Raw genomic sequence first — 25,285 nt, forward strand, 5'->3', positions numbered from 1 at the left:
GCCGGCTACAAAGTCAACGTACAAAAGTCCATTGCATTCCTATATACTAACAACGAAATCTCAGAAAAAGAAATACAAAGAACAATTCCTTTTGCAATTGCAGCAAAAAGAATAAAATACCTAGGAGTAAACTTAACCAAGGATGTGAAAGACCTGTATGCTGAAAACTATAAGACATTTTTAAAAGAAATTGAAGAAGACACAAAGAAATGGAAAGTCATTCCATGCTCATGGATTGGAAGAATCAACATAGTTAAAATGGCCATATTACCCAAAGCAATATACAGATTTAATGCAATCCCCATCAAAATCCCAATGGCATTTTTAAAAGAAATAGAACAAAAAATCATCAGATTTGTTTGGAACCACAAAAGACACCGAATAGCCAAAGCAATCTTAAGAAAAAAGGACAATACTGGAGGTATCACACTCCCTGACTTTAGCTTGTACTACAGGGCTACAATAATCAAAACAGCATGGAATTGCCAGAAAAACAGACACATAGACCAATGGAATAGAATTGAGATCCCAGAAATAAAACCACATAAATATGGACAGATAATTTTATTAATTAATTTGTTTACTTTTAACATCTATTTCAAACACTGTTGAAATGAATTTATTTTCATTTATGTTAGTGAGTAGAGGATATTTACACAAAGAAAATTATTTAGTATTTTTTTTTCTTTTTTTTATTAGTTTCAGGTGCACAAGACAAAGTAATACTTAGACGTTTATCATTTATACCCCTCACACTGTGGACCCCTTCCCCCATCCATTATCTCTCTGACATCACACCGAGCCATCACATTTCCACTGTCTCCACTTCCAATGCTGTACTCGGCCTCTTGTAAGTATATACACACATATGTATGTGTGTGTATATATATATATATATATATATATATATATATATATATATATATAAAATTATAGTTGGCATTCATTATTGTTCAGCTTCAGGTGTACATTGCAGTGATCAGGCATCTACATCTTCCCTGAGGTGGTCTCCCGAATGGGACACGTGTCCATTGGATACCCTACAAAATCTTTACAACATTATTGATTATGTTCCCCAAATTAATTTTCAAAACCCCGTGTCCATCTTGTGGTGATTGACTGTTTTCTAATCCCCTCACCTTCCCCCTTATCCCCACCCCCCCGCCGATCTAACAACCCTCAGTTTTTCCTCTGTCTCCAATACTGTTTCTGATTAGTTCATTCACTTATTCTCTTCTTTAGATTCCACATATAAGTGAGATTATATGGTACTTGTCTTTCTCTGTCTGACTTATTTCACTTAACATAATGTTCTCTAGGTCCATCCATGTTGTTGCAAATGGTAAGATTTCTTTCTTCCTTATGGCTGCGTAATACTCCATTGTATAAATGTACCACAGCTTCTTAATCCAGTCATCTACCAATGGGCATTTCGGTTGTTTCCAAGTCTTGGCTATTGTGTACAGTCCTGCAATAAACATAGGAGTGCATAAAGATTTTTGAATTGGAGTTTGGGTTTCTCTGGATAGATCTCTAGGAGTGGAATTACTGGATCATAGGGTAGTTCCATTTTCAGATTTTTGAGATACCTCCATACTGTTTTCCATAGTGGCTGCACCAATCTGCAATCCCACCAACAGTGCACAAGCGTTCCTTTTTCTCCACATCCCCGCCAGCACTTGTTGTTTGTTGATTTATTGATGATAGCCATTTTGACTGGGGTGAGTTGGTATCTCATTGTGGTTTTTATTTGCATTTCTCTGATGGTTAGTGAGGTTGAGCATTTCTTCATATGTCTGTTTGCCATCTGTATGGACAGATAATTTTTGACAAAGAAGCTAAAAACGTAAAATGGAGGAAAGACAGCCTCTTCAATAAATGGTGCTGGGAGAGTTGGATAGTCACGTGCAAAAGAATGAAACTGGACTGCTGTCTGTCACCGGGTACCAAAAATAATTCAAAATGGATCAAAGACTTAAGCATAAGACCTGACACAATAAACTGCATAGAAGAAAACATAGGTACTAAACTATGGACCTTGGGTTCAAAGAGCATTTTATGAATTTGACTCCAAAGGCAAGAGAAGTAAAAGCTAAAATAAACGAATGGGACTATATGAAACTTAAAAGCTTCTGCACAGCAAAAGAAACCATCGACAAAATGAAGAGGCAACCAACTGAATGGAAGAAGATTTTTGTAAACAGTGCCTCCGATAAGGGGCTAATATCCAAAATATATAAGGAACTCATGAAACTCAACAACAAAAAAACAAACAACCCAATTGAAAAATGGGCGGACGACCTGAAGAGACATTTCTCCAAAGAGAACATACAAATGGCAAATAGACCTATGAAAAAATGCTCAACATCACTAATCATCAGAGAAATGCAAATAAAAACCACAATGAGATATCACCTCACCCCAGTCAGAATGGCTATCATCAATAAGACAAATAGTAACAAGTGTTGGAGAGGCTGTGGAGAAAAAGGAACCCTCATACACTGTTGGTGGGAATGCAGACTGGTGCAGCCGCTATGGAAGGCAGTGTGGAGGTTCCTCAAAAAATTACGAATTGAATTATCATATGACCTAGCAATCCCTCTCCTGTGTATCTACCCAAAAAATCTGAAAACATTTATCCATAAAGACACGTGTGCTCCAATATTCATTGCAGCTTTGTTTACGGTGGCCAAGACATGGAAACAACCAAAATGTCCTTCGATAGATGAATGGATAAAGAAGTTGTGGTATATATACACAATGGAATACTATTTGTCAGTAAGAAAAGATGATATAGGAACATTTGTGACAACATGGATGGTTCTTGAGAGTGTGATGCTAAGCTAAATAAGTCAGACAGAAAAAGTAGAGAACCATATGATTTCACTGATATGTGGTATGTAAACCAAAAACAACAAAAGAACAAGACAAACAAATGAGAAACAAAAACTCATAGACACAGACAATAGTTTAGTGGTTACCAGAGTGTAAGGGGAAGTGGGGTGGGAGATGTGGGTAAGGGGGATCAAATATATGGTGATGGAAGGAGAACTGACTCTGGGTGGTGAACACACAATGGGATTTATAGATTATGTAATACAGAATTGTACACCTGAAATCTATGTAATTTTGCTACCAATTATCACCCCAATAATTTTTTTTAAAAAAAGGGGAAAAATTTACAGAGGAAAGAAAAAAAATTAAGAACAATTCTTATAGAAAAACAAAGGTTGTTTTTTAAAAACCTGGTAAGAAAATTATAATAGCTGGGCTCAAATGTCCACCTTTACTCTTTATGAAAATTATCAAAATACGAAGATGGAAGTAAGTCTCTGCCTTACAAAACACCTTCTGCAGAAACCCCCTTTGGCTTCAAAGCCATGAAGTTTGGGCAAAAGCCAGAGTTTCTTAGGTTTTCTGTCACATTGACAGTTGGGCCTGTTGAAAGTCCTGATTGAGGGAAGAATGAAATATAAGCTTAGCTATTGTGTTTAAGCACAGCTAAACATGATGGTGGCATTAATAGCCTAATGTTCCTTTTTGAGTGAGGCACTTCTTCATTCTCTTGCAGGTTGATAAGATCTGGAAATCTCCAGTGAATTTTAGGTTTATTTTCCATCTCTTTATTTTAATCTTCTCTTAGGCTATAGGCAGGCTAGAATGGGCTATGAAGACTTCTGGCAGTTTAAATCTTTTACAAGATGGTGATCTAGCCCTTTAGTTTTGAGGTTGGTGTACTGTGTGTGAGTATATATATTTATCACACACAGTCACTATCTTCGAAAGTGAAGGTGCACATCTTTCTCAGCCATCTCTTCTTATAAAGCCATTGAAGTAATGTCAAGGTCTGAAGCTAGCACATTCTGGTTTTAGGGAGTCAAGGATCATTTCCTTGAAGGGTTTGGCCTGACAAATGACCTTCAAGAGCAGGGAGTAATAATAGTGTGATTGCCCTGAGTCGTCCCAACTCTCCTCTGGGAGTTACGCATTACTTGCTCTCAAATATTACCTCACAGTATGTGATGAACAGAAAGAGCAACATTCTGAAGATGGCTTTCAAATTGACCTCATTTTTTGGAAAACACAGAACTCTGCCCAGAAAAGAGGCTTATACCATGCACAGTTCCATCCTGCTTCATACTGAACCCATCTCTCTGGGATTGCTGGCGATTGGGATTCACATGGAACATTCTACTTTGAGCTTGTGTTGGTAAAGCAGCTGGTATTGTTAAGCAAACCCAAGGGAAACTTTTGGGCTCTGTTGCTGTCTCCCACACAACTAAAAGGAACCCAAATTGGATAGATCTGAAAGGGCCTCTGGAGACCATCTGGTTCAGCCCCTCATAGTAGAGATGGAAAATTCAAGCCCAGAGTTGAAAAAAGGAGCTTGCTCAAGGTTACACCGTGAGATAATGGTGGACCTCTGCCTGCAGAAGACTGTTCTTCCTCCTTAGTTTTATGTTAAGGAGGAATCTGACAGACATATCTGTTGAAACTAATTCTGTGTTTGCGTATATGTGTGTGTTTGTCAACATTTTCACATATTCCATATGGTTCAACCTTTTTAAAGAAAAAAAATTATTTTGGGTTAATTTTATATTTACATAAAAGTTGCAAAAATAGTACATAGAGTTCTCATACACTCCTCACCCAGTTTCCCCTAATGTTATCATCTTACATTACTATGGTACATTTATCAAAACTAAGAAATCAACATCAGTATATTACCATTAACTAAACTCCAAACTTCTTTCAGATGTCTCCATTTTTTTCCAGTACTGTCTTTTATTTTCTCTTTTAATGCCAGGATCTAATACAGGGTACCACATTGCATTTGATCATCATACGTCCTTAGTCTTCTCTCATCTGTGGCAATTTCTGAGTTTTTCCTTGTTTTTCATAACTAACATTTTTGTAGAGTACTGGTCAGATGTTTTATGGAATGTCCCTCAAGTTTTGTTAGTCTGATGTTTCTCTAATGATTACACTGGAGTTATTGGTTTTGGAGAACACAAAACCATCACAGAAGCAAAGTGCTATCACAGAAGCAAAGTGCTATTTTTCATCACATTATATTAAGAGATACATAATATTCATAAGACATCACTGCCGTGTTTCCCCGAAAATAAGACCTAAGTGGACAATCAGCTCTAATGCATCTTTTGGAGCAAAAATTAATATAAGACCCGGTCTTATTTCACTATAAAGAAGACTGGGTCATTAATATAATATAATATAATATAATATAATATAATATAATATAATATAATATACATAATACCGGGTGTTATATTAATTTTTGCTCCAAAAGACGCAGTAGAGCTAATGGTCCGGCTAGGTCTTATTTTCGGGGAAACATGGTAGTAATTATCACTACTTAACTTTGATCACTTAGTTGATGTAGTGTTTCCTATGTTTGTCTACGGTAAAGTTACTATTTTTTGCCTTTACATTCTCTATTCTTTGGAAGTAAGTCGCTAACTTGCCGTCCTGGAAGGGAGGAGTATCTACATATGTTATTTGGAATCATCTGTAAGGAAGATCTGTCTCTTCCCCACCATTTCTTTAGTCAATCATTCATTTATATGTGTACGGACTCACATATACAGTCAAGTGCATAATGACGTTTTGGTCAATGACAGACTGCATATACAATCGTGGTCCCATGAGATTATAATGGAGCTTAATAATGATAATAAACAATTATGTTACTGATTTATGTATTTACTATACATTTTATCATTATTTTAGAGTGTACTCTTTCTACTTAAAAAATGTGCTATAAAACTGTGTCGTGTTACACTGGCAGCAGCCTCATACATCTTGTTTACCATGTCTCTTGATTACATCATTTGCTGTTGGGTTTGATTTAATCTCGTGTTGTTTTATAAATTTAGTGACGCCTAAGTGTCCAGTGTTTATACAGTCTACAGTCGTGTACAGTCATGTCCGAGGCCTTCACATTCACTCACCACTCACTCACTGACTCACCCAGAGCAACTTCTAGTCCCGCAGGCTCTATGCATGGTAAGTACCCTGTATGGGTATACCACTTTTATCTTTTGTACTTTCACTGTGCCTTTTCTTTTTCTTTTTTTTTTCTTTTTTTTTTTTTAATTAATTTTATTGGGGTGACAATTGTTAGTAAATTTACATAGATTTCAGGTGTACAATTCTGTATTACATCGTCTATAAATCCCATTGTGTGTTCACCACCCAGAGTCAGTTCTCCTTCCATCACCATATATTTGATCCCCTTTACCCTCATCACCCACCCCCCACCCCCTTACCCTCTGGTAACCACTAAATTATTGTCTGTGTCTATGAGTTTTTGTTTCTCATTTGTTTGTCTTGTTCTTTTTGTTTTTTATATACCACATATCAGTGAAATCATAGGGTTCTCTGCTTTTTCTGTCTGACTTGTTTCACTTAGCATTATTCTCTCGAGATCCATCCATGTTGTCACAAATGTTCCTATATCATCTTTCCTTAACGCCGAATAGTATTCCATTGTGTATATGTACCCACTGTGCCTTTTCTACATTTAGATATGTCTAGATGCATACATACTATTGTGTTATATTTCCCCACGGTGTTCAGTACAGTAACATGCTGTCCAGGCTTGTAGCCTAAGAATAATAGCATACACCATAGAGCCTAGCTGTGTAGTGGGCTGTACCATCTAGGTGTGTGTAAGTCACTCTGTGATGTTCATGCAACAACTTAACTGACTACCAATGCATTTTTGAGAATTTATGCCTGTTGTTAAGCTGTGCATGACTATATTTATTTTATACTTTAAGTTTTACCTGATACTACCTCTTTTATTTTGTTGCTCAAATTGTTGCAGCTTTGACAATTGAGAATTCTTTCAGGTTGGCACCTGTGTCCCTTTAAAATGCCTCCTTTCTTACAATTTTTTAGTAATTCCTTATTTTCTGGTAGTAGAAGATACTCTAGACTCATCTGATATTTCTCCTTCCCTAGTCCTCCTAGAATCAGCCATTTCTACAAGGAACCCTAGTTCCTTTTATTGCGCAATTACATTTAAAATCCAAAATCTGGAAGTAGTTATTGTTACTGAGCTGTCATTGCTTCTAGGCTTTCTTACTATACAGAATTAGGTAATGTATACATTCATATCTATAATTGTTTCTGTATCCTCTATTCATTTGTATATATATTAAGCTAAACATGAGTTCATACTTATGTCTCCAACTCTAATCCAGTACTACAGGGTTCATTCTAGCCTCCCATTCTTGTTTATCTGTAACTTCCTTCTCTAATAGTGAGCAACTTGGCTTTCACTATCCACCATCCATTTATTATTTGTTCAATACCAGCATACATGTAAATTAGTTTCAGAATTGTTCACTTATATCCCGTAAGAAACAAATTTATCAACTAGAGTACAATGTTTATATATTGTTCTTTTGTTTTTATCCTTATAGTTTCCAGGTAAAACAAGACTTTCCAAAGTTAACTCAAGGGTGTACCCACACTAAGTGCAGTTGTGTAGTCCAGTTAGATTCATTTGTTGTAGTCTGCATTCCGTCCTGGATCCCTAGACATCCTGGTTGATTTTTTAATTTGGAGACATTAATGCTCATTTTTGGTGAATTATAGCTCTATAGGTTTTTTTTTTCTCTATAGGTTTTGACAAATGTATAGTATCATATACTCACCACTCTGGTACCATACAGAAGAGTTTTATTACTCTCAAAATTCCTCTTTGTATCCCCTTTGTTATTAACCATCCCCTTTCCCCCCAACGCCTGGAAATTACTGATACATATTCCATTCCTATGGTTTTACTTTTTCCAGGGTGTCTTATGAATTGAACCATAAAATATGTAGCGTTTTGTGTATGGCTTATGTCTCTTATCAAAATGTACTTATGAGTCATCCACGGTGTTGTGTGATTCAGTAGGTCTTTCAGAGTTCCTTTTCATCACTGAATAATATTCCCTTGTAAAGATGTTTATCCATTCTCCTGCTGAAGGACATATGGATTGTTTATAGCTTTTGGAAATTATTAATAAAATTGCTATCAACATCTACATGCAGGTTTTTGTGTGGACATAAGTTTTCAGTTCACTTGGGTATATATACCTAGGAGTGTACTAGCTGGATTGTATGGCACATCTATGTTTAAACTACTAACTGTTAACTGAATCCCTTTCCTAGCATTTTGGCCTCAAGATGTGTGTGTGTGGTGCGGTGGGGTATCTTCTGCTGAGCTCAATTGGAATAGAGATCACTTTCATGCCATATATCACGTAGGTGAAAAATGGAACATCCACAGGATGTCTCCTCCCACGGGTACCAGGAAGGTGAAATTTCTGAAAATGACCGCTAGATGGCGGGGTACTTGTTGGCAGCCTGGGAGCTGTAAATCTTTGGAAGATTCTGGGAGACTGCTAAAATTTTATCACCCTCCTCTCTTCTCTTTTCTTGGTAAAGAGATATTTGAGCCACAACCAGGAAATAGAATACAAGATTTGTGGCTCTAGCATGTGCCTCCCTGCTGATTCAGGAAGTTAGCATTAGGTTTCACGTTGGCAAGCATTCCAACAGATAAGCTTGTGTAATGATAAACTTTGGGTTAGATAACAAGTTTTGACCTGGAATGGGGTATGCCACATCATGTCATGTTTGTATCCCTTGCTGACCTCACTGCAAAGTAGAAGCTTGGAACCTTGATGCCTGAATTCTACTAATGCTTAACCTCTTTTGGCCTCCTACCATGTTTCCCTGAAAATAAGACCTAGCCGGATTATCAGCTCTAATGAGTCTTTTGGAGCAAAAATTAATGTAAGACCTGGTATTATATTATATTGTATTATATTATACCATATAATATATAAGATCGGGTTTTATAGTAAAATAAGACCGGGTCTTATATTAATTTTTTCTCCAAAAGATGCATTAGATCTGATGGTCTGGCTAGGTCTTATTTTCGGGGAAACATGGTATTCGTCATCTGTAAAATGGGGATAATAATACCTCCTCATTCACACTCACAGGGTTGTTGGCAGAAATCAACATAAGGTAAATAATATGAAATATACTAAAGAACTTTATAAATTTAACATCACACAAATGTGAATTATTAGTTATTGATTAAATCAGACAGAATATAAAATGCTATACATGTTAGGTGGTATCATACATTAAAAAATCAGTATTGCAGATACAATCTGTTTTCCCATGAGGAAAAATAGATATTTAGGGGGTGGCCGGTTAGCTCAGTTGGTTAGAGCTTGGTGCTGGTAGCACCAAGATTGCCGATGCAATCCCCACATGGACCACTGTGAGCGGTGTGTGCCCTCTTTAAATAATATATAAATATATGGATATTTAATTCTTAAAATGACCCAGTATTGGTGGGTGGCTAACTTTTTTTGTTGTTGTTCTAGCACTTGTAGAACATAGATGTACCATACAATGCAGCTTGATTCCAGATTAAGCTGATTTTGTAGGGTAATTCCTTGCCTTTCCAAAACCCGCGTATTTCAGTTTACCAAGTAAACACTGGTGCACTCAGCAGATATTATTATTTTGGGTTACAATTGGGATTCTTTACTGACTCTGGTCCTAGGTTAAGTACCTACCTTTGGTATGTACCGGGGTCCAGCATCCCGCAGCTTTAGAGATGGCTTTACCTTTAGCCTAGCAATCATCTGTAGTTTCTTCAGCTCACAGTTAAAAGAAAGACTTGGCATTTAAGGAGGAGGAGTGTACATCTTCTCTTCACAGCAGCACAGAAACCAATAGTTGTCAAAGCACTGTCAACATAGCTCCAATTGTTATCTTCCTCCAGTAAAAGGGGCATACGTAGCTTAACCAGAAATAGCTGGTGCCGTGAAGAGCACTGGAAGGATGGGTGTGTGTGTGTGTGTGTGTGTGTGTGTGTGTGTGTGTGTGTGTGTTATGAACAACCTTGTTTTCAGTTACTTACTTTTGTTTTGCCTGTAAATTCTGCATTTTCCCCTCCTCCTGTCAGAACTATTTAGTAAATACGTGCTTTTTTGTTGTTTATAAATGAAGGCAACATCCTTAGTTTAGAAACATTGTGTGCTCATCTGGCTACGTGTGTATAGCTGTGTATGTGGGCAGGTGCTAGGCTTGCGATTGTAATTGTTCCTCAAAACTGAAGCTTTTAAATAAGAGCAAATTGTCTACCTATTGTCAGTCTGTGGCTGAAAATATCTTTAGTAATTGAGCTGTTTCTTCCTCCCCAGGTATCCCCTCCTATGTATGATAAAGAAAACAAAGTGCATGTGTTTAGTTGTCCCTTACCACTTTCTTAGAGGTTTTTTCTATTTTTGGAGAAGCCAAATTCTATACCCCCACACTGTACAATCAACCCAACATTCTTTGCATAGACAAACTTCTTTTCTGAGTGATATCAACCTGTGAAAACTCCCACACATTGTAGTGAAACTGGTTGCTGATGCCATACTCACAGTATAAAGACCCTTTATGAAGCCATTGCCAAGGATAGATTGTTACACAGGTGGGTGTCTGCCCTCTTGCCCTGCTCACTGGAAAATTTTGCCTGGGGTCTTGAAACTAACCCAGTGGTATTTTAATGTTGGAGGTAAAAGCAAGGCTGCAACCTAATTCATTCATCTGCTTTAAAGAGTGTTCTCTTTAAAACATATACAATACTTTATAAATATTAAATTTCATAAAGGGGATTCATTTTGTAAGTTTTATCTGTTATCCTTTGGGAGTTTAGAGGCAAAGTTATTTGTCTAAAACCTTCCATTCTTACCCTAATGGTCACACTAAACAAAGCCAACCAGGATCTTTCTCAAATCCATATGTAGTTTTGTCTGTCAAGGCCTAGGCAGAATACCTGGGGGAAAGCATGTGTAGTACAACTAGTCGTTCTTTAAAATGTCGTTTTCTCCTTGTCCATGTATTCTTGCAGAGTGCCAATAGAGGCTGGACACCCTGGGATAAAAACGAGGTATAGGGAGAGAAGACCTGAGTAACATAGGGAACATTCTAAGGCCTGAGTTCCCAGGAGTCATACAAGTAAGCCCCTCTGAGAATGTACAGGATTTGACCAACTCAGGCCTGTTGGATTAACTCTTTCCTTCCTAGGTAAATATGAAAACATATGAAATTATCGTCAATTTAATGTACTGCTCTGTCATATGTGGTAGGTAGATAGATATTATACAGCAGCACATGACATGTGTTAAATGTTTATTAAATGTAATATAATATATATCATAAAGATCAAGTGATATATCATATAGATACTACACAGTGCATTAAATGCGAGGGATTATTATGATTACAAATGATTAATGGCAACTCCTCAGAACAGTGAATGTCAGACCGTAAGAAATCCCAGTGAGGATTTTATGTTTCTCTGTGATAGACAGAAATTTGTCACTGGAAGCATCCTGTCCCAGTGCAGTAGCTACTGATAAGAAAGTACATTGTAAGCTGATTTAACTTTGATGGTGGGGTGCATGTGAAAAGTATTTTAGGCTCTTCCTGTGCTTTATACCTGTGTGGCTGCTGTAGCCCTGCCCCATCCCAAGGACCCAAGAGGCGGTTGCCCTTACTTTGTGTGTGAGCTGAAAGTCACTCATCTGTCTTAGAGGTATGAGTCGTGTCAGTGCTTCTACTCCAATTGACCCTCTGCCACCTAATGTTCTGAGCATTATCTGAAGCTTTTTCTGAGCCCCCTATTCCAGGCAGAAGCAGACAGAGACTAGATGGACGCCATGCCATCAAGGGAGCCCACTGCCTCCTGGCCCCACCTTGTCATCATTTCTTAGAAGACCTTTTCCTACCTCTCTACCCAGTTAAAATAGCAGCCTTTGCATTTTATGGCATTTTATACTTTTCTAAGATTTTCCTATACATTGTTTCATCCTAGAAATACTTTTGTTCATGCTCCAAAGCCAAAGTGAACTTTTTTTCTTGCCAAAATCATTTAATGTAGTTACTAGCAAACCTAGAACTTGAATTCAGATTTTCTCCTAATTTCTCCTATTTTCAATTATCCACCACCCTGCTTCCATTATCCTGGCTTCTTACTGCAGAAAGGATGGAGATAAGCAAAGTGTGTGATGGTCAGGTACACTTAGACCCACGGAGACAATTTCACTGAGTGAGATGCTAGCAGTGAAAGCACATAGGAAGGTGGGAGGAATTGTATGGGGCCAAGTCTTGAAAGCCATGCAGAAATGTTGGTAAGCGATATGGTAGGAGATAAGGGCCCATGCAGATGGCCTACATGCATGAATGGTCTGTATTAGGGAGTACTTGGGGTTTTCTGGTGTGGCAACCCTTCTGGAGGTTAGAAATGATGGCAGGGATCTAAGCCCCTAAACCTCCTGTTCCTGGCTTGATCAACTCTGAATGTGAAGTACATTTTATTAAAATACTCTAACTTGCTCAGTAGCATACAATGTTAGTTGCCAAATTTCCCAACCTAAGGTCAAAGGGGCCCTCTTACAAGTTTGGAAGTTTCTAAACTCTTTGTCATGGTAATGAGATTTTGCCTTGCCTAGCAGATTCTGCCAGCTGCTAGAGGACCCTCTCTGGCACTCTAAACTGGCAAAGTTTCAAGTAAATGAAGCTCACCTGAAACTAATCACAAGCAAACAAAATAAAGCATGCATCCTTAAGCCACCCTCCCCTCAACCTTTTTAACCTCTGGATTTAGGCTCTGGGGAACTCTATCATTCAACTACCATTTGGTTCTTACCTACTGTCCAGGCTTTCAAATGTCTGTGTCCTTGCCCTGTACTAAAGAATAGCAAGTATCTAAAAACCATTGGTCTTCAGTAACAGCTACGCCAAACCCTGGTAAGAAGGCAAATCTTAGTGTAAATTCCATATACACTGAACCTGAGGCTTGTCTCTTGTTCTCTGTCCCTCTACTCCACCTCTGACTCCCTCTCTCAAACACACTTCTTACACTTTCTTGTTTAATACCAATTGCATATTTGGACAAAAACACAAAACTCCTGCTCTCATCTGTACACACCACCAACCTCTCGGTTCGATTGTCTCTACAGGAGATCCAACAACCTCTTTCAATGTTCTTTTCCAATTGATATGCTCTTATTCTGTTTCTGGAGTGAGGTGGAGCTCCACCAAAGCTCAGAACTGTGGGAGCTAGTATGGAATAATACAAGGAGGATAGGTCTAAAGACTGCATTTGGGACTTAGTTTTCTTTTAACAGTTGTCCAGCCTTTACATTTCTCATACATTTAGGTGCCTTAAAGGTAAGCATAACTTCTCTGACTCTGAATTTGTTTCACCTTATATAAAAGAGAAGTAATACCTGCTTCATAGTTTTATTGCACAGATCAAATAAAATAACAGCTGTGAAATATTTTATAACGTATAAAGTTCTGTGAGGTGTCAGAACTTTATGTCAGGTGGTTTTAGTCAAGAAATGCCACAAAGCACAAAATGTTATCACATCCGTGAACCATGATTCCATGTAAATTATGTTGTGTAGTTCCAGGCCTACTTACAGACCAAGGTTTGCTTTGGTTCAGCTCACTTGGACATTTTGATTAAAGTTGACATTAGGAAAGAAAAAAATCCAACCTTTATCCATGTTTGATACAAAGGCCAATAGCAATTATATCACTTGAATGTAGTTTGATTTAATTTTCCTTTGGTATCTTGGTGAAATTCCCTCAAGAATGCCCAGGAATAATTAAGAGAGAGTGGCTCTGGTGCAGGAAGTACATTAAAGGTAATTAGTAAAATGTAACAAACTTAGATGAAAACTGAATCTACATTCCATCAGCAATTTCCAAGTATAAACTATATAAAATGTATTTTGTGAGGTGGACTTTAGAGAAGCAGAGAGGAAGAAGGCAGGGAGAGCCTGCTGAGGATTTGATGCAGTAAGTCATGATGCGTCAGGAGATTGTAAGAGAATAGTGTGTTAGGAGCAAGGAGGCTCAGAACGTTGTTATGTCTTATTTCATCAGTCAGAACTCTGACATCATAGGTGATTGTAGTGAAGAAACGTGTCTGTCAGTCAGAAAGAAATTTTTTAGATTAAATGGTTAGCTCATAAGTTGAAAATGTAGTGGGTTCCCAAAGTTGAATCAGTGAATGGTTTCTGCACCCAGCGTGTTTCCATGTACCAGAATCCCTCTTCTCTAGGCGTTCTCAGAGATGGAGGACCCAGCATTGATGTTACTGGGACCAGGTTCAAATGAAAGCCTATATTGTCTCTGAAAAGAAATTTTAAAAGTACCAAAGACAAACTGGACACACTACTGGCACACAAAGACTGTAAGCAAAGGGGAAGTCATGTGAAGATAAGAGAAAAATATTGAATTAGCAATTAGGTCTTAATTACTCAAGAAAGTACTGTTTACTTTTACACACACGTGTGCATGAGCACATATGGCTGTTGATGTTAAATTCTGCATACTTCACAGGGCTTTTGTAAGGATTAAATGCAAATCAATATAAAGCTTGTAGTACACAGTAAGGATTGATAAATGTTAATACCCTTGTTAGACATCATGGAATGATACGTCAGCTTAGTGTTGGGCCTTACTTGCATTCATCTAAATGCAGCAAAACTACTTCAGCTAGCTGTTTAAGTCATTGCTAATGTGTAGAATTTAACCCAGTCCCATCTGGCACTGGGGAAAGGCATGTCGCTGTACTTCTCTTTCCTATGACTCATAAGCTCACTATTCCTGCCCTCTTACTTGTATCTTGGCCTTTAGATGAAGCTGCTTCCTTTCAACGTTAGTGGTGGTCCTTAGAGTTCAGAGGAAATTTGGGTTAGGTAAAGAGATGGCCAGATTAAGACAAGAGTCAGCAATTGCATCACATTCATCTTGTTAACTAATTCAAGAAAAGTACCTAAAGTATCCAAAAGCTAAGGAGCATATTTTCAGGAGAGCTATTGTCTTATTTCTTCACCAAGAATGTTTTAGGTTGGCATGACAATGTACTTATATACCATATGTGACAGCAGAATGGATAATCCTGAGAATATTTTTTTAAAAGTAACTTCTCTAGTCACCAAGGATCTGATTTCTTTCAAGGTATCTGATGACCTACTAAGCACCCTTACATTCATTATTTCTCTCATTTGAGTCCCCAACACCCTTGTTAAATAGAAATGGTAGGAATATTCATCTTCATTTTACAGGCTCACATATTAACAAATACTGTGGAACCATGACTAGAACCCAGAACCCCTGACTCCTAGCCTAGCATTCTCGTCTACAGTTGTGACTGTCATGATTCATCCTGAGTCGACCACTTTGATCATTTCACTTCCCTACTTAAAAATGTATTGAAGAAAGGATACCATTCATAACTTCAGGGCCCACCCAGCCCCGTCTCAACAACTTTATATTGTTACTTCCCTGGTCCTTAGTTTTCTCATCAGTAGAGCTGATGATGCTTATTTTCCTGGCTCACAGTGTGGTAATTTTCAAGTGTCAGGATGGATGTTATGGTTTTACTGAACTGGAAAGCCCTCTATAGTCCTCTTACCATATTCACTTAATTCCTTAACTTTAATTAGAACTGGCAGTGGAAAAAGAATATGTATGACTTTCTTAGCTGTACAAAAATGTGTTCTTAGACTAGACACTATTGTGTTGGAGGGGTTTTTTTGGTAAGTTTGACCTGACAAAAATACCTCAAATAAATGCTAACTCTTGATTTCAGATGTTTTTCAGAATGGGAACCTACTGCAATATCATATCTTTTTTTTCTTATTTTTCTTTCAAGGGATGAGTTATATCTAAAGAGGTCAACTTGATTATTTCAAGCAGTATGTTACTGAATTGAAGTTTCCCTATTGGTCCTGGGGTGAGTCAGTCCATTTGTATGGTCCCACCAGAGACTGGACCCCGGTACTCAGCCCAGGTACCTCATAAGCCTGTCATGACTGGCAAGTCTGTGAGCTTTGGAGTAACTCAGTACTACTGGGTGGACCTGAAAGAGCTATTTAACTTTTTGTAAGTCTCCATTTCCTTATCTATTGGAGGAGATAATAATACATATCTCATATGATTATTGTTTGAATTAAAGTAATAAATAATTAAAAGTAATAAATATTAAAAGTAATTAATAGAATATCACTCAATAAAGAGTAACCAGGTGAATTTGTGGATGGATTTCCTGGAGGAAGTCCTTCTGAGTGCGTATCTTAGCAATAGGGAGGGTTATCAGCATCATATCTGAATTAATGATGCCATTATTATAGATATCCATCCTTCCCACCTGTGTTTAGTTGAGTAACAGATTTAGAAAGTGCAGACTTTAATGTATATTTTCTCCTGGGATTTCATCACCATCTGATTTATTTTTCTGGCTAAAAAGTGTAATTGTAGCTTGATTTCCCCTCTCCCCCCATCTCAACAACTTTATATCATTACCTCCCTGGTCCTTAGTTTTCTCATCTGTAATTAGACACAATCCCAACCATCCTCCCAAGAACTAGCTGCCTTTAAAAATTTGAATAAAAAGCTGGTAGTGAAAATAAAGGGTTTTCTCTTTTCCCAAGGAGGAGCAGGAGAGGAAAGGTAGGAGAGGCTTTTATCATCAACTTTTTGGGGTCAGCAACCACTGGTTCCTCTCCCCTTTATTCTCCCTTTCTACCTAAAAACCCCAATGCATTTTGGGTTTTTAAGATTGTCTGGATATGGGGAAAAGGCAAGATATGGTCGCCAGGATAGCCCGAATGGGGAGGGACTAGAAAGTGGGGGGGGGGCGTAAAAATAGGAGTAGACTAGGGCCATGTAAAGCCATCCAGTCTGCAGCGATGGGGGAATTCGGCTACATGGCAGAAGACAAGGTTTCTCAACTTATCTTAAACCATGTCCTGTCACGTTCTACAGCCAGCCACCCACCCATGCTCCATTCAGCAAGACTTTGCAGCCACCAAATAGATTGTAGGAACTTTACCATTACCATTGCTTTTTGGTACCTCAAAATATAGAGATCAATAGGAAAGACAAGGGAAGGACCAGACTATCCCACTCAGGTAGTTCTCCTCTACCATCCCACTGAATTGCTTTGAACACTACTTTCTGTGCCCCCTGCCTTGAACTACACAAAGATCCTGGGGATTCCACCTCCCAATTTAAGACTATCCTGTCAGGAATTTTTTAAATGGTACCCTGGGCTGAGGAGGGAGTAGAAGATGAGAACCACCCGCTATGAGCCAGGTACTGTAATACTTCATATAGATATATAAATATATCAGTTCAGCCTCACAGCAACCCTATCAGATAACTATTACTTTTGTTTGACAGATGAGGAAAGTGGAGCTCAGAGCATTCAAATGATGTTCCCAGCATCACATAGCTATTAAGTAGCAGAGCTGGGACTAGAAGCCAACGTGGTGACTTAATTCATTACTGATTAATTTATTTTCCCCACCCCTACTTCTACGTAGCTCCAAAGAAAGATACTACCTTTTAAGCATTAGCTGTTATTATATCAGGTACTACCTGCCTCGAACCGAAGGCTAAGAGCAGGATTTTTTCTTTTTTTCTGTCTGCCTTTATTTCTTCATCATTTCTGAGGAAGATGCTAGTTTGTTTTCACAGTTTTGGCATTTGATTTTCATTTTAATTTTCAGGGTATGTTTGCACTTAATTGGCATGTTGTCTGCCTTCTGCCAACCTTCGTTGTAATCGAGTCTGGGCTAGAAGGGGATTGAAGAGTACAGCCAAGTGCAGTGTCATGTCATCAGGCTTTCAAACTGGACAATCATGGCAGATTGTTTCTTAAAATTCTGTTTGAAGTATAGCATTCCCCCAGCGCCCAAAGCCCCTTGTTCTTGAGAAAATCTTTGTCCTCTATAAAAACATGCCTTGTGCTCCTTGCTGCTATGGGCCCATATCCCAGGTGGTACTTGGTGTCGGAGTGTGGGAATGTCTTCTGTTACTGTCTTTCTCACACACATGGCAGGGTAGCTTGAGTAGGTCCCAGTTTTATTAGTTTTGCTCTATTTTCTTTTGCACCTTTTTAAAAGCTCCTTGAATTCATTTCATATTTGTACTACTGATTCTCTTACTGTCACATTTAATTATAAAGTATTAGAGTTAGAGTGATCTAGTCCAACCTCTCTATCTAGTACTTATATCTGTTTCTTCCTGTTGCTGAACTGTTGCCCAGCCTCTGAATACTGCTAGTGACAGGGAAGTGTTTTTTCCCTTGCTTTGCCCCACCCCAAACACCCTTTTCATTTTCGGACCTCTCCATTGGTTCACATGTTTCACTTATTTTGTGATAGCTCTTCAGGTATTTGAAGACAGAAAACATATTTCTTGAATTTTCTTCCCTGAGTTTAATGTCAGTTTTGTGTCCCCTCATTCTGGACATTTACCTCTACATGGGTTTCAATTTGTCTATATCCCTTATCAAAGTTGACTGCAACATACATTTGTCCCCTTTCTGCCATCTTAACGACACCAAGTGTCCTTTGTTCAAGTCCTTCTTTATATTCCTGTAGATTAATCATTTTTAAATGGTAGGTCATTACCACTATTTTAATTAAAACACATACATTTATCTTCTCCTTCCCATGAACCCTCTTTCGCCCCCACAAAATCAGCATTCTAATTTAGCATGGCATTATGTGGCCTAACAGTGCCTGACATATGAAGTGCCTAAAAGGTCATCTTCTGTTGTTTTTGCCTTCCAGAGTAGTTGAATTAAGTTCAAAGTCAGGATGTTTTTGAAATCTTAAATCTCTCTAGGGATGTTTTTCATAACATCTTCAAACTGGATAACACTACAATAAATGAAGTATGTTCCACTGGATTAAAAGGTTATTTCCCTGGTGTGTCAAGGTACCAGAGAACATGAAACCTCCCATTAGGCCCTGGACATCTCTGGCTGTCAGTGCAGCCATCCTGTCTCAGTGAAAACTTTAGCCCATCAAACTGAATCTTGAGTGACAGCAAGACAAAGAAAAGGAGTCAGAAATAAACAAAAGGGATTAGGGTCACTGATGAATCGAGGAATATGGTTAGAAGAGGAAGGAAGACCCAGATGTTGAGCCACTGAGCTAGGACAAAAGTGTAGCCATTATAGCTGCTGCCCAGGAGCCTGATAGTGTGTGTGTGTGTGTGTGTGTGTGTGCACACGCGCATGCGCGCTCGCGCGCGCGCGCGCACACACACACACACACACACACACACACTCCACCTTTGTCTGGTAGCTTCCAAAAATAAAGGCAGGTGGAACACACAGAATCCTGACACCAGCAGCAGCTGCTTCTGACAGGATTGGGGAAGAAATGTACAATAATCAGAGGAATACAGGAAGGGACATGAGGTGGAAGAGAGTAAAGAGTTCCCTCAGTGTGTATATTTTATGCTCATCTCATTATTACACAAAAGTTAAATCAGAACTTTTCACATATGTGAATTTTTCCTTGTACATGTAATTTCGATTTTTTAATGAAAAAATTACATGACTCAAAATGAATTAAATGAATTATTGATTGCTCAAAGATAGAAGATCCTTAGATATAGTTCAGCTCCCTTATTGTATAGCGAATAAAACTTAGGAGCAGAGAGGGGAAGGAGCTTGTCTGAGGACACCCAGCTACTTATAGTTGTACTTTGTTTATTATAGCATATCACCTCTTCTCTATGAGTTGTTTATACATATGTTTTGAGTTTTGGAATCTTTATCATGACAAATTAGATTCATACAGTAGTTCTGAGATATACAGAATTCTCTTTTTTTCCATGCCATGAGGTGTGTTTTATTTTCATTAATCATACAAATAATTTTCTACAATATCCCAGGGCAGTCCGGAGAATTTGGCAGTCCGATTGGGGACGATCCCCTCAGAGACCCACAAGCCGATGGCATGGGCGCGGAGAGCCCGGGTTCACAGTGCAGCTTGTCGCTCGTGCCCATCTTGCAGGTGGCTCCTTCTCCACGTCACGACTGGAGTGTCCAAGATGACGGGGGTGGGGAGTCCTCCAGGTTCTTAAGAAATTTCACTCCGCTTTTCCTGCTCAATGGTCTCTTTGGTCGGCAGGGTGTTCTTCTCCTGCGTCTCCGTCTTCTTCAGTTTGGCCTTATCGAAGCTGGCGATTTCCCCCATGTCGGGCTTGTCTGCCATTTTCTTAAAACAATCCCTGGTCTTCGCTTCCAGCCGAGATTTCTGGTTACCGCTCCCGTCGCTGCAGCAAGAGACCAGAATTCTTTAGTTTAACTGTGATCATCTCTTGTTCGTGTCTCTCTCACCCTTAATATTTTTTAACTTATATGGCTCCTCATTTAAGCATGTTTTCTGTATAACAAACTCTGAGCACCTTGACAATGTGTACTTAAAAGCACCATACCTCCATATTTCTAACTGCTATGTTCAAATCCTGGGAAGTACTAGCAAGTGGAATTAGCCAAGCAGCATTATGGATAAGAATGTACTCTCTTACTATCACTGATTCTGTCATCCATCATACTGACCGGACTTTAACTGGGAGGAATCAGACTAGACAGAGCTTGGCTAGCCAGGCCTGGAAACCTCCTGTGGACCTGTTTGCTATAGCACTCCCATCTGCTTGCTCCATGTCAGTCCCCAACCAAACCTATAGATTTCCCATCTATAACGGCTTGCTGGCGAGTTGCCTCCTTTCCAGTATAACAGCTAACATCCTTGTCAGCTTCATTATCCAGGTTGGACATGACAGTTGAGTTTATTACTCACCTTGCTTTAATCTCATGAAAATCCTGGCACTTGTATTTCTGAGGCTAATCTGGCCTGGAAGCCAACCAGCGCTAATCCTCCTTTCCCAACCATCTATTAAGTCCTTGACCTCTCTCTTCTGTCTGTATAGGAAAAGGATCTGAAAGGGAGGCTGAAAAGGGGAGGAAGGGAAGGAGTACGGGAAGGGGAGAAGGTTGGGGGAGGCATTCCAGGCAGACTATCAAATGCAAGACTCCTGAAAGCAAAAAATAATATACTAGACCTAGTATATTAAAGGAACAGAGAAGGTTAGAATATTTGACAGTAAGGGGGGAGGAGAACAGAATGAAAGGGGAATACAACTTGAGAAGTTGAAGATTGATTGAGAAGCTTGTTATACGCAAGGCAAAAGAGAAATGTTTAAGGCAAGTTGTCAGGCCTATGATTCTGTGGCTGTTGTTCATGAAGTTCCTTTAGCCTGGAACGCCTTTCTCTCCTTAGTGCTTCCCCACCTCCTGAAAGACCATCCTTCAAGGTCCATCGCAAATGTTGCTGCTACTAGTGAAACATTTCTTGACCTTGTGAGATTGGCTTTACTAGATTCCCTTTTTTCAAAAGGGAAAACTAAGTATCCTAGATATTAACTTGATGATCAATTATTTGGGGCTTTGTGCTCAGGCAATAATTATTGCACTTCAAAAAGTGCAATAATTTCTCTTCATTTGGAACTCCCATAGAAACTTTTTGCCTCTCTTTTACTGTATTATACATTTATTTACTATATATTTGTTAGAATTTGTCTATGGTTTGTTTTTCCCAGTAGACTCTGAGCACCTTGAGAACATGGATCTAGTCTGACTCACCTGTCTTTTCTACTACGTACCCTGACCACAAATGGTGCCTACTCAATTGCTGAATTGATTTATACTGATCTCCCAGGGATCAGCATCCATAGACATGTCCCGGGTCCATAGACATAAACGTAATTTACTTTCATGCCTTGCTTTTTTTTTCCAGTTGCAAAAGGCCAAGGGCAGCCCCCAACAGAAATGTTGGTGTGGGTCATCTAGACTCTGACACCTGAGACTCAAAGGTCTTTGGGAAAGAGCATAGCAGCCTCCTGTGACAGGATCCTCAGACCCAACCCAAGGGAGAGACAGGTAGGAGGGGTTGTTTTTCTGATTTAATTGAGCATTTCATGGCTTCCAAATACTTGTCTCCATGCTAATGTTACTTTATTGCCATTACAGTCAGCAAAGCAATTTGTTGTACATTATTCAAAAAGTATTAATCCATTTTAGCTCAAAATAGATTTTTAAAAACCCACAAAGTTTGTCCCAAAATACCGATCACTGGGGAAAAGCTGAAGCAAGCACAGAGCTGTTTGTAGCCATAGAAAATTATAGTCCCTCTCCCAAATCATTTTTATAAGTAGCCAGGGTATAAATAAATACAAATGTGGGAAAACGTATACTTTTAGGTTGTCTCGTTTAGAGGTGAGATTTGAAAAGTTAATATCTATGATACTCAGTTTTCCTTTCTTTTAAAAAAATGGGAACCTAGTATTGCCAACCTCACAAGGTGATTATAAGTCCAAACTAAGATAACTTCTGTAGCTGTATGCAGCCTACCACCTAGTGGGCATATTCACCCCTTTTCTTTCCCCTTCCCAACCCAATCTCTCACATCCCTTCTATCTCTTTTCTTGCCAAAGTGTGTTTCTTCTATTCTTAACCTCATAAGATTCCCTTTACTTCAGAGCTGTAAATCCTGGATGCTTGGACAGATTTTTCTGTTAGAGGACATTTATGTTCTTGTGCTGTCTGACAAGATTGGATAAGTCTTGATACTTAATTGTATTGCTCCTATATATATATTATGGTACATTAATTTTTACTAATAATCAATACTTATCTGAGGCAGCTGTTCTTTATTTCATTACCTGAAAGGGGGTGGGAGTATAGATGTGTAACGTGGAAATTTGTATTTCTATCGCCTTTTTGGGGGCAGAAATGGTAAGGGTTGGAAATGGTAAGAATAATAGAGAAAGCATTTTGTGTTTTAAGAAAAAACACCTAGTCTCTTGGTCAGGAGACTTGGGTTCCTTTCATTGATCTGCCATTATGTTATTTTGTGACCTTATTTTTTGTTTCTCCATGCCTTGGTCTTCCTGGTGATAAAAAATGGACTTCGTTGTTGCTAGCCTTATTAAGCATAAGGGATAAGAAGACACTAAATTATTGAAATCTACAAATAATTTGCCCCTTATCAAGTCCTTCCAAGATGGAATTAATGGAGCAGTTAAAGAGGCAGTAAAATGATACCTGAAGTTCTATTGAGTTCCTGAAAAAGAAAAGTGCACAGAGTAATCCATGATGGCAGTATGAATCCATCTGACCTACAAGGTCATCTCTGAGGCACAGGCTCAGCCACCTGATCTACTGACAGCCAAACAGCTATTACAAGAATCTCAATTGTATGCTCACTTATCCAAACACATGTATATACTATAAAAGGTAGGTCCAGCATTGAGGAAACAGGAAGGAGGAAGCAGACAATTTTACATGATTCAATCTATATGATATTTTACCTATCTAAGCGTATTCCCTTATCTGTGAAAAAGAAGTCTGTCTTAGGTAATCATCCAGTTTAAAACATATTAGATGATCCTGGGTTTCCCCTAATATTTATATATCAGAATTGCGCGAATTTCTTCTCATGTTATACAAGACCTGACTTGAGCATAGCCAATAAACCACATGTGCCAGGGTAAAGAGAAAGAGATACTTACTTGTTATATTTACACAGAAAGAAGGGCTGGGGATTTCGAAAAGGTCTCCTATCATTTTGCATAAGCCTACCATCCAGGTGGGTGAGCAGGTGATGAGGGGATATAGGTATGTGTTCTATGCCCTAAAAATGCCAGATGATGCTTGGACTTTTTCATAAATTCCAGACATTCTTTGTAGTGACATTTGAAACTCTTACTGTGGAGATCAGAGTGAAGGTCCTGAAAGTTGAGAAAGAGGAATGAATTCTGTATCTCTTTCATCTTTAGCATGTGTGTGCATATCTGAATTGGCTTGTTTTTGAAGAGATTCAGATGATCTGAAGTAGAAATGAGGCAAACAGAAATAAAGCCAATCTCCAGAAAAACACACCCCTTAAGCCCAGGTTACTCTGGACTCCACTTTGCATCCTTCCTAATTGGTTAAATGTGTTACTGTCTGGAAGCAGGTGTAAGTTTTCAGATTTCAGCCCCATCCTCAGCCTGCTTATCTGCTTTTGAATAATATGGTGGCCTAGAAGGGATACAAGGATCTAGGATGTGAGAATGAAGTGTGAGTGTCCAAAGTGACTTCTATGGTAGGTATAAAATATGAAACAAAAACAACAGCAGCAATGAAGCCAATCTGCAAACAAGTCAATTCCAGTGAAATAACCTTAAAGTAGAGAAAAAACAAGTTCAATGACTGATATTATATATTTGAAATGTGCAGGTTGGACAGCCTTTGGACTTGGAATGAAACAATAAAAGGTTCCATTCATGGATAACCAACAAGATAAGGCTGTTGTTGCCTCAGCCAACGGAGAAAACACTCTGATTAATGGGGTCAAAGAAAATGGTAAGTGCATTTAATTATAGTATATAATATCTCTACCAGTAGTCCTTTGTTATTGTTATAGGTTTTTAGTATCCACAAAGTTTGGGTAGCTTAGGTGTATGATGCCTTTGAGATTGATGTTAATCCTAAACTTTATTCAACCAAATCTCCAAGTGGGCTACAAAGGTCTGTAAGACATATCTAATCCAAGCCCTTTGCTCTCCCAAATCATGTCTGTCAGATGAATACTTACCATTTTTGCTGTATATACTGCACACCCACGTTTTTGGCCCAAAGTTTCAGAGGGAAAAATCTTTTTTTTTTATTCAAATTTTTGTTTGTTTACATTTAGGTACTTGGTTTTTGTATTATAAAGGAATTTCAGCATTTACTTTTTAACACAATAGTACAAGAGATTTTATTGAACAAATAATTACAAAACACAAGAACAGATACAAGGTACAAGATATTGTATGTACTGGTAACACATTTACAATATTTACACATCCCAGAAGGCCAAGAAACCTTCGTCATTGCAAGTTCATTGTAAGTTCCACAAAACAGATTATCATATTCCAGGGTATTATTTTGCATACAGATATCGTTATTGATTTCTAGAGTTACACTTTTAACTCATAAGCATAAGTAAAAGAAGTAAAAACATTTATATAGATACGGAATTAGCACTACCCATATATAATGCATATCCTTATTTTTCCCTCACAAATTTGGGCCTAAAAGTGCACATTATACATGGCAAATATAGCAAGTTCCTCAGAATTCCTAGGGAATTAGAAATGTGCTCTGATGTGAGGCTTGGGACATGTAGATTCAATAGGAGCTTCCAGAGCAGAGGCCTGAAGGATGGGACTGAGCCTCATAGCCCAGAACCATGAATGTACCATTAGAGCATTTTCTTACCCTGAAAGCTTTGACTTTACAGTTGATCCAGCAGTCACTCCAATTCTTTCTTCATTTCTGAGGAAA

The 25,285-nt window shown here is 38.5% G+C and overlaps 2 protein-coding genes across 2 annotated transcripts in view; one reads left to right on the forward strand and one right to left on the reverse strand.

The window, feature by feature from the left end:
- NEXMIF (neurite extension and migration factor) overlaps positions 1 to 25,285 on the forward strand; it is a 97,891-nt gene that overhangs the window by 67,122 nt on the left and 5,484 nt on the right. The window contains exon 2 of the mRNA XM_081041932.1: positions 24,194 to 24,319. Within this exon, the coding sequence (XP_080898058.1) occupies positions 24,241 to 24,319 (79 nt within the window). The 5' untranslated portion in view covers positions 24,194 to 24,240. The remainder of the gene's footprint in view (positions 1 to 24,193; positions 24,320 to 25,285) is intronic.
- LOC308494642 (thymosin beta-10) lies at positions 19,941 to 20,126 on the reverse strand (the record flags this gene model as incomplete). Its single annotated transcript, XM_081042505.1, has 1 exon — positions 19,941 to 20,126. One exon carries the CDS (start codon positions 20,124 to 20,126, stop codon positions 19,992 to 19,994), a length of 135 nt encoding a protein of 44 aa, XP_080898631.1. The 3' UTR covers positions 19,941 to 19,991.

Source organism: Rhinolophus hipposideros (genome assembly GCF_964194185.1).
Source record: "Rhinolophus hipposideros genome assembly, chromosome: X".
Classification (NCBI taxonomy): domain Eukaryota; kingdom Metazoa; phylum Chordata; class Mammalia; order Chiroptera; family Rhinolophidae; genus Rhinolophus; species Rhinolophus hipposideros.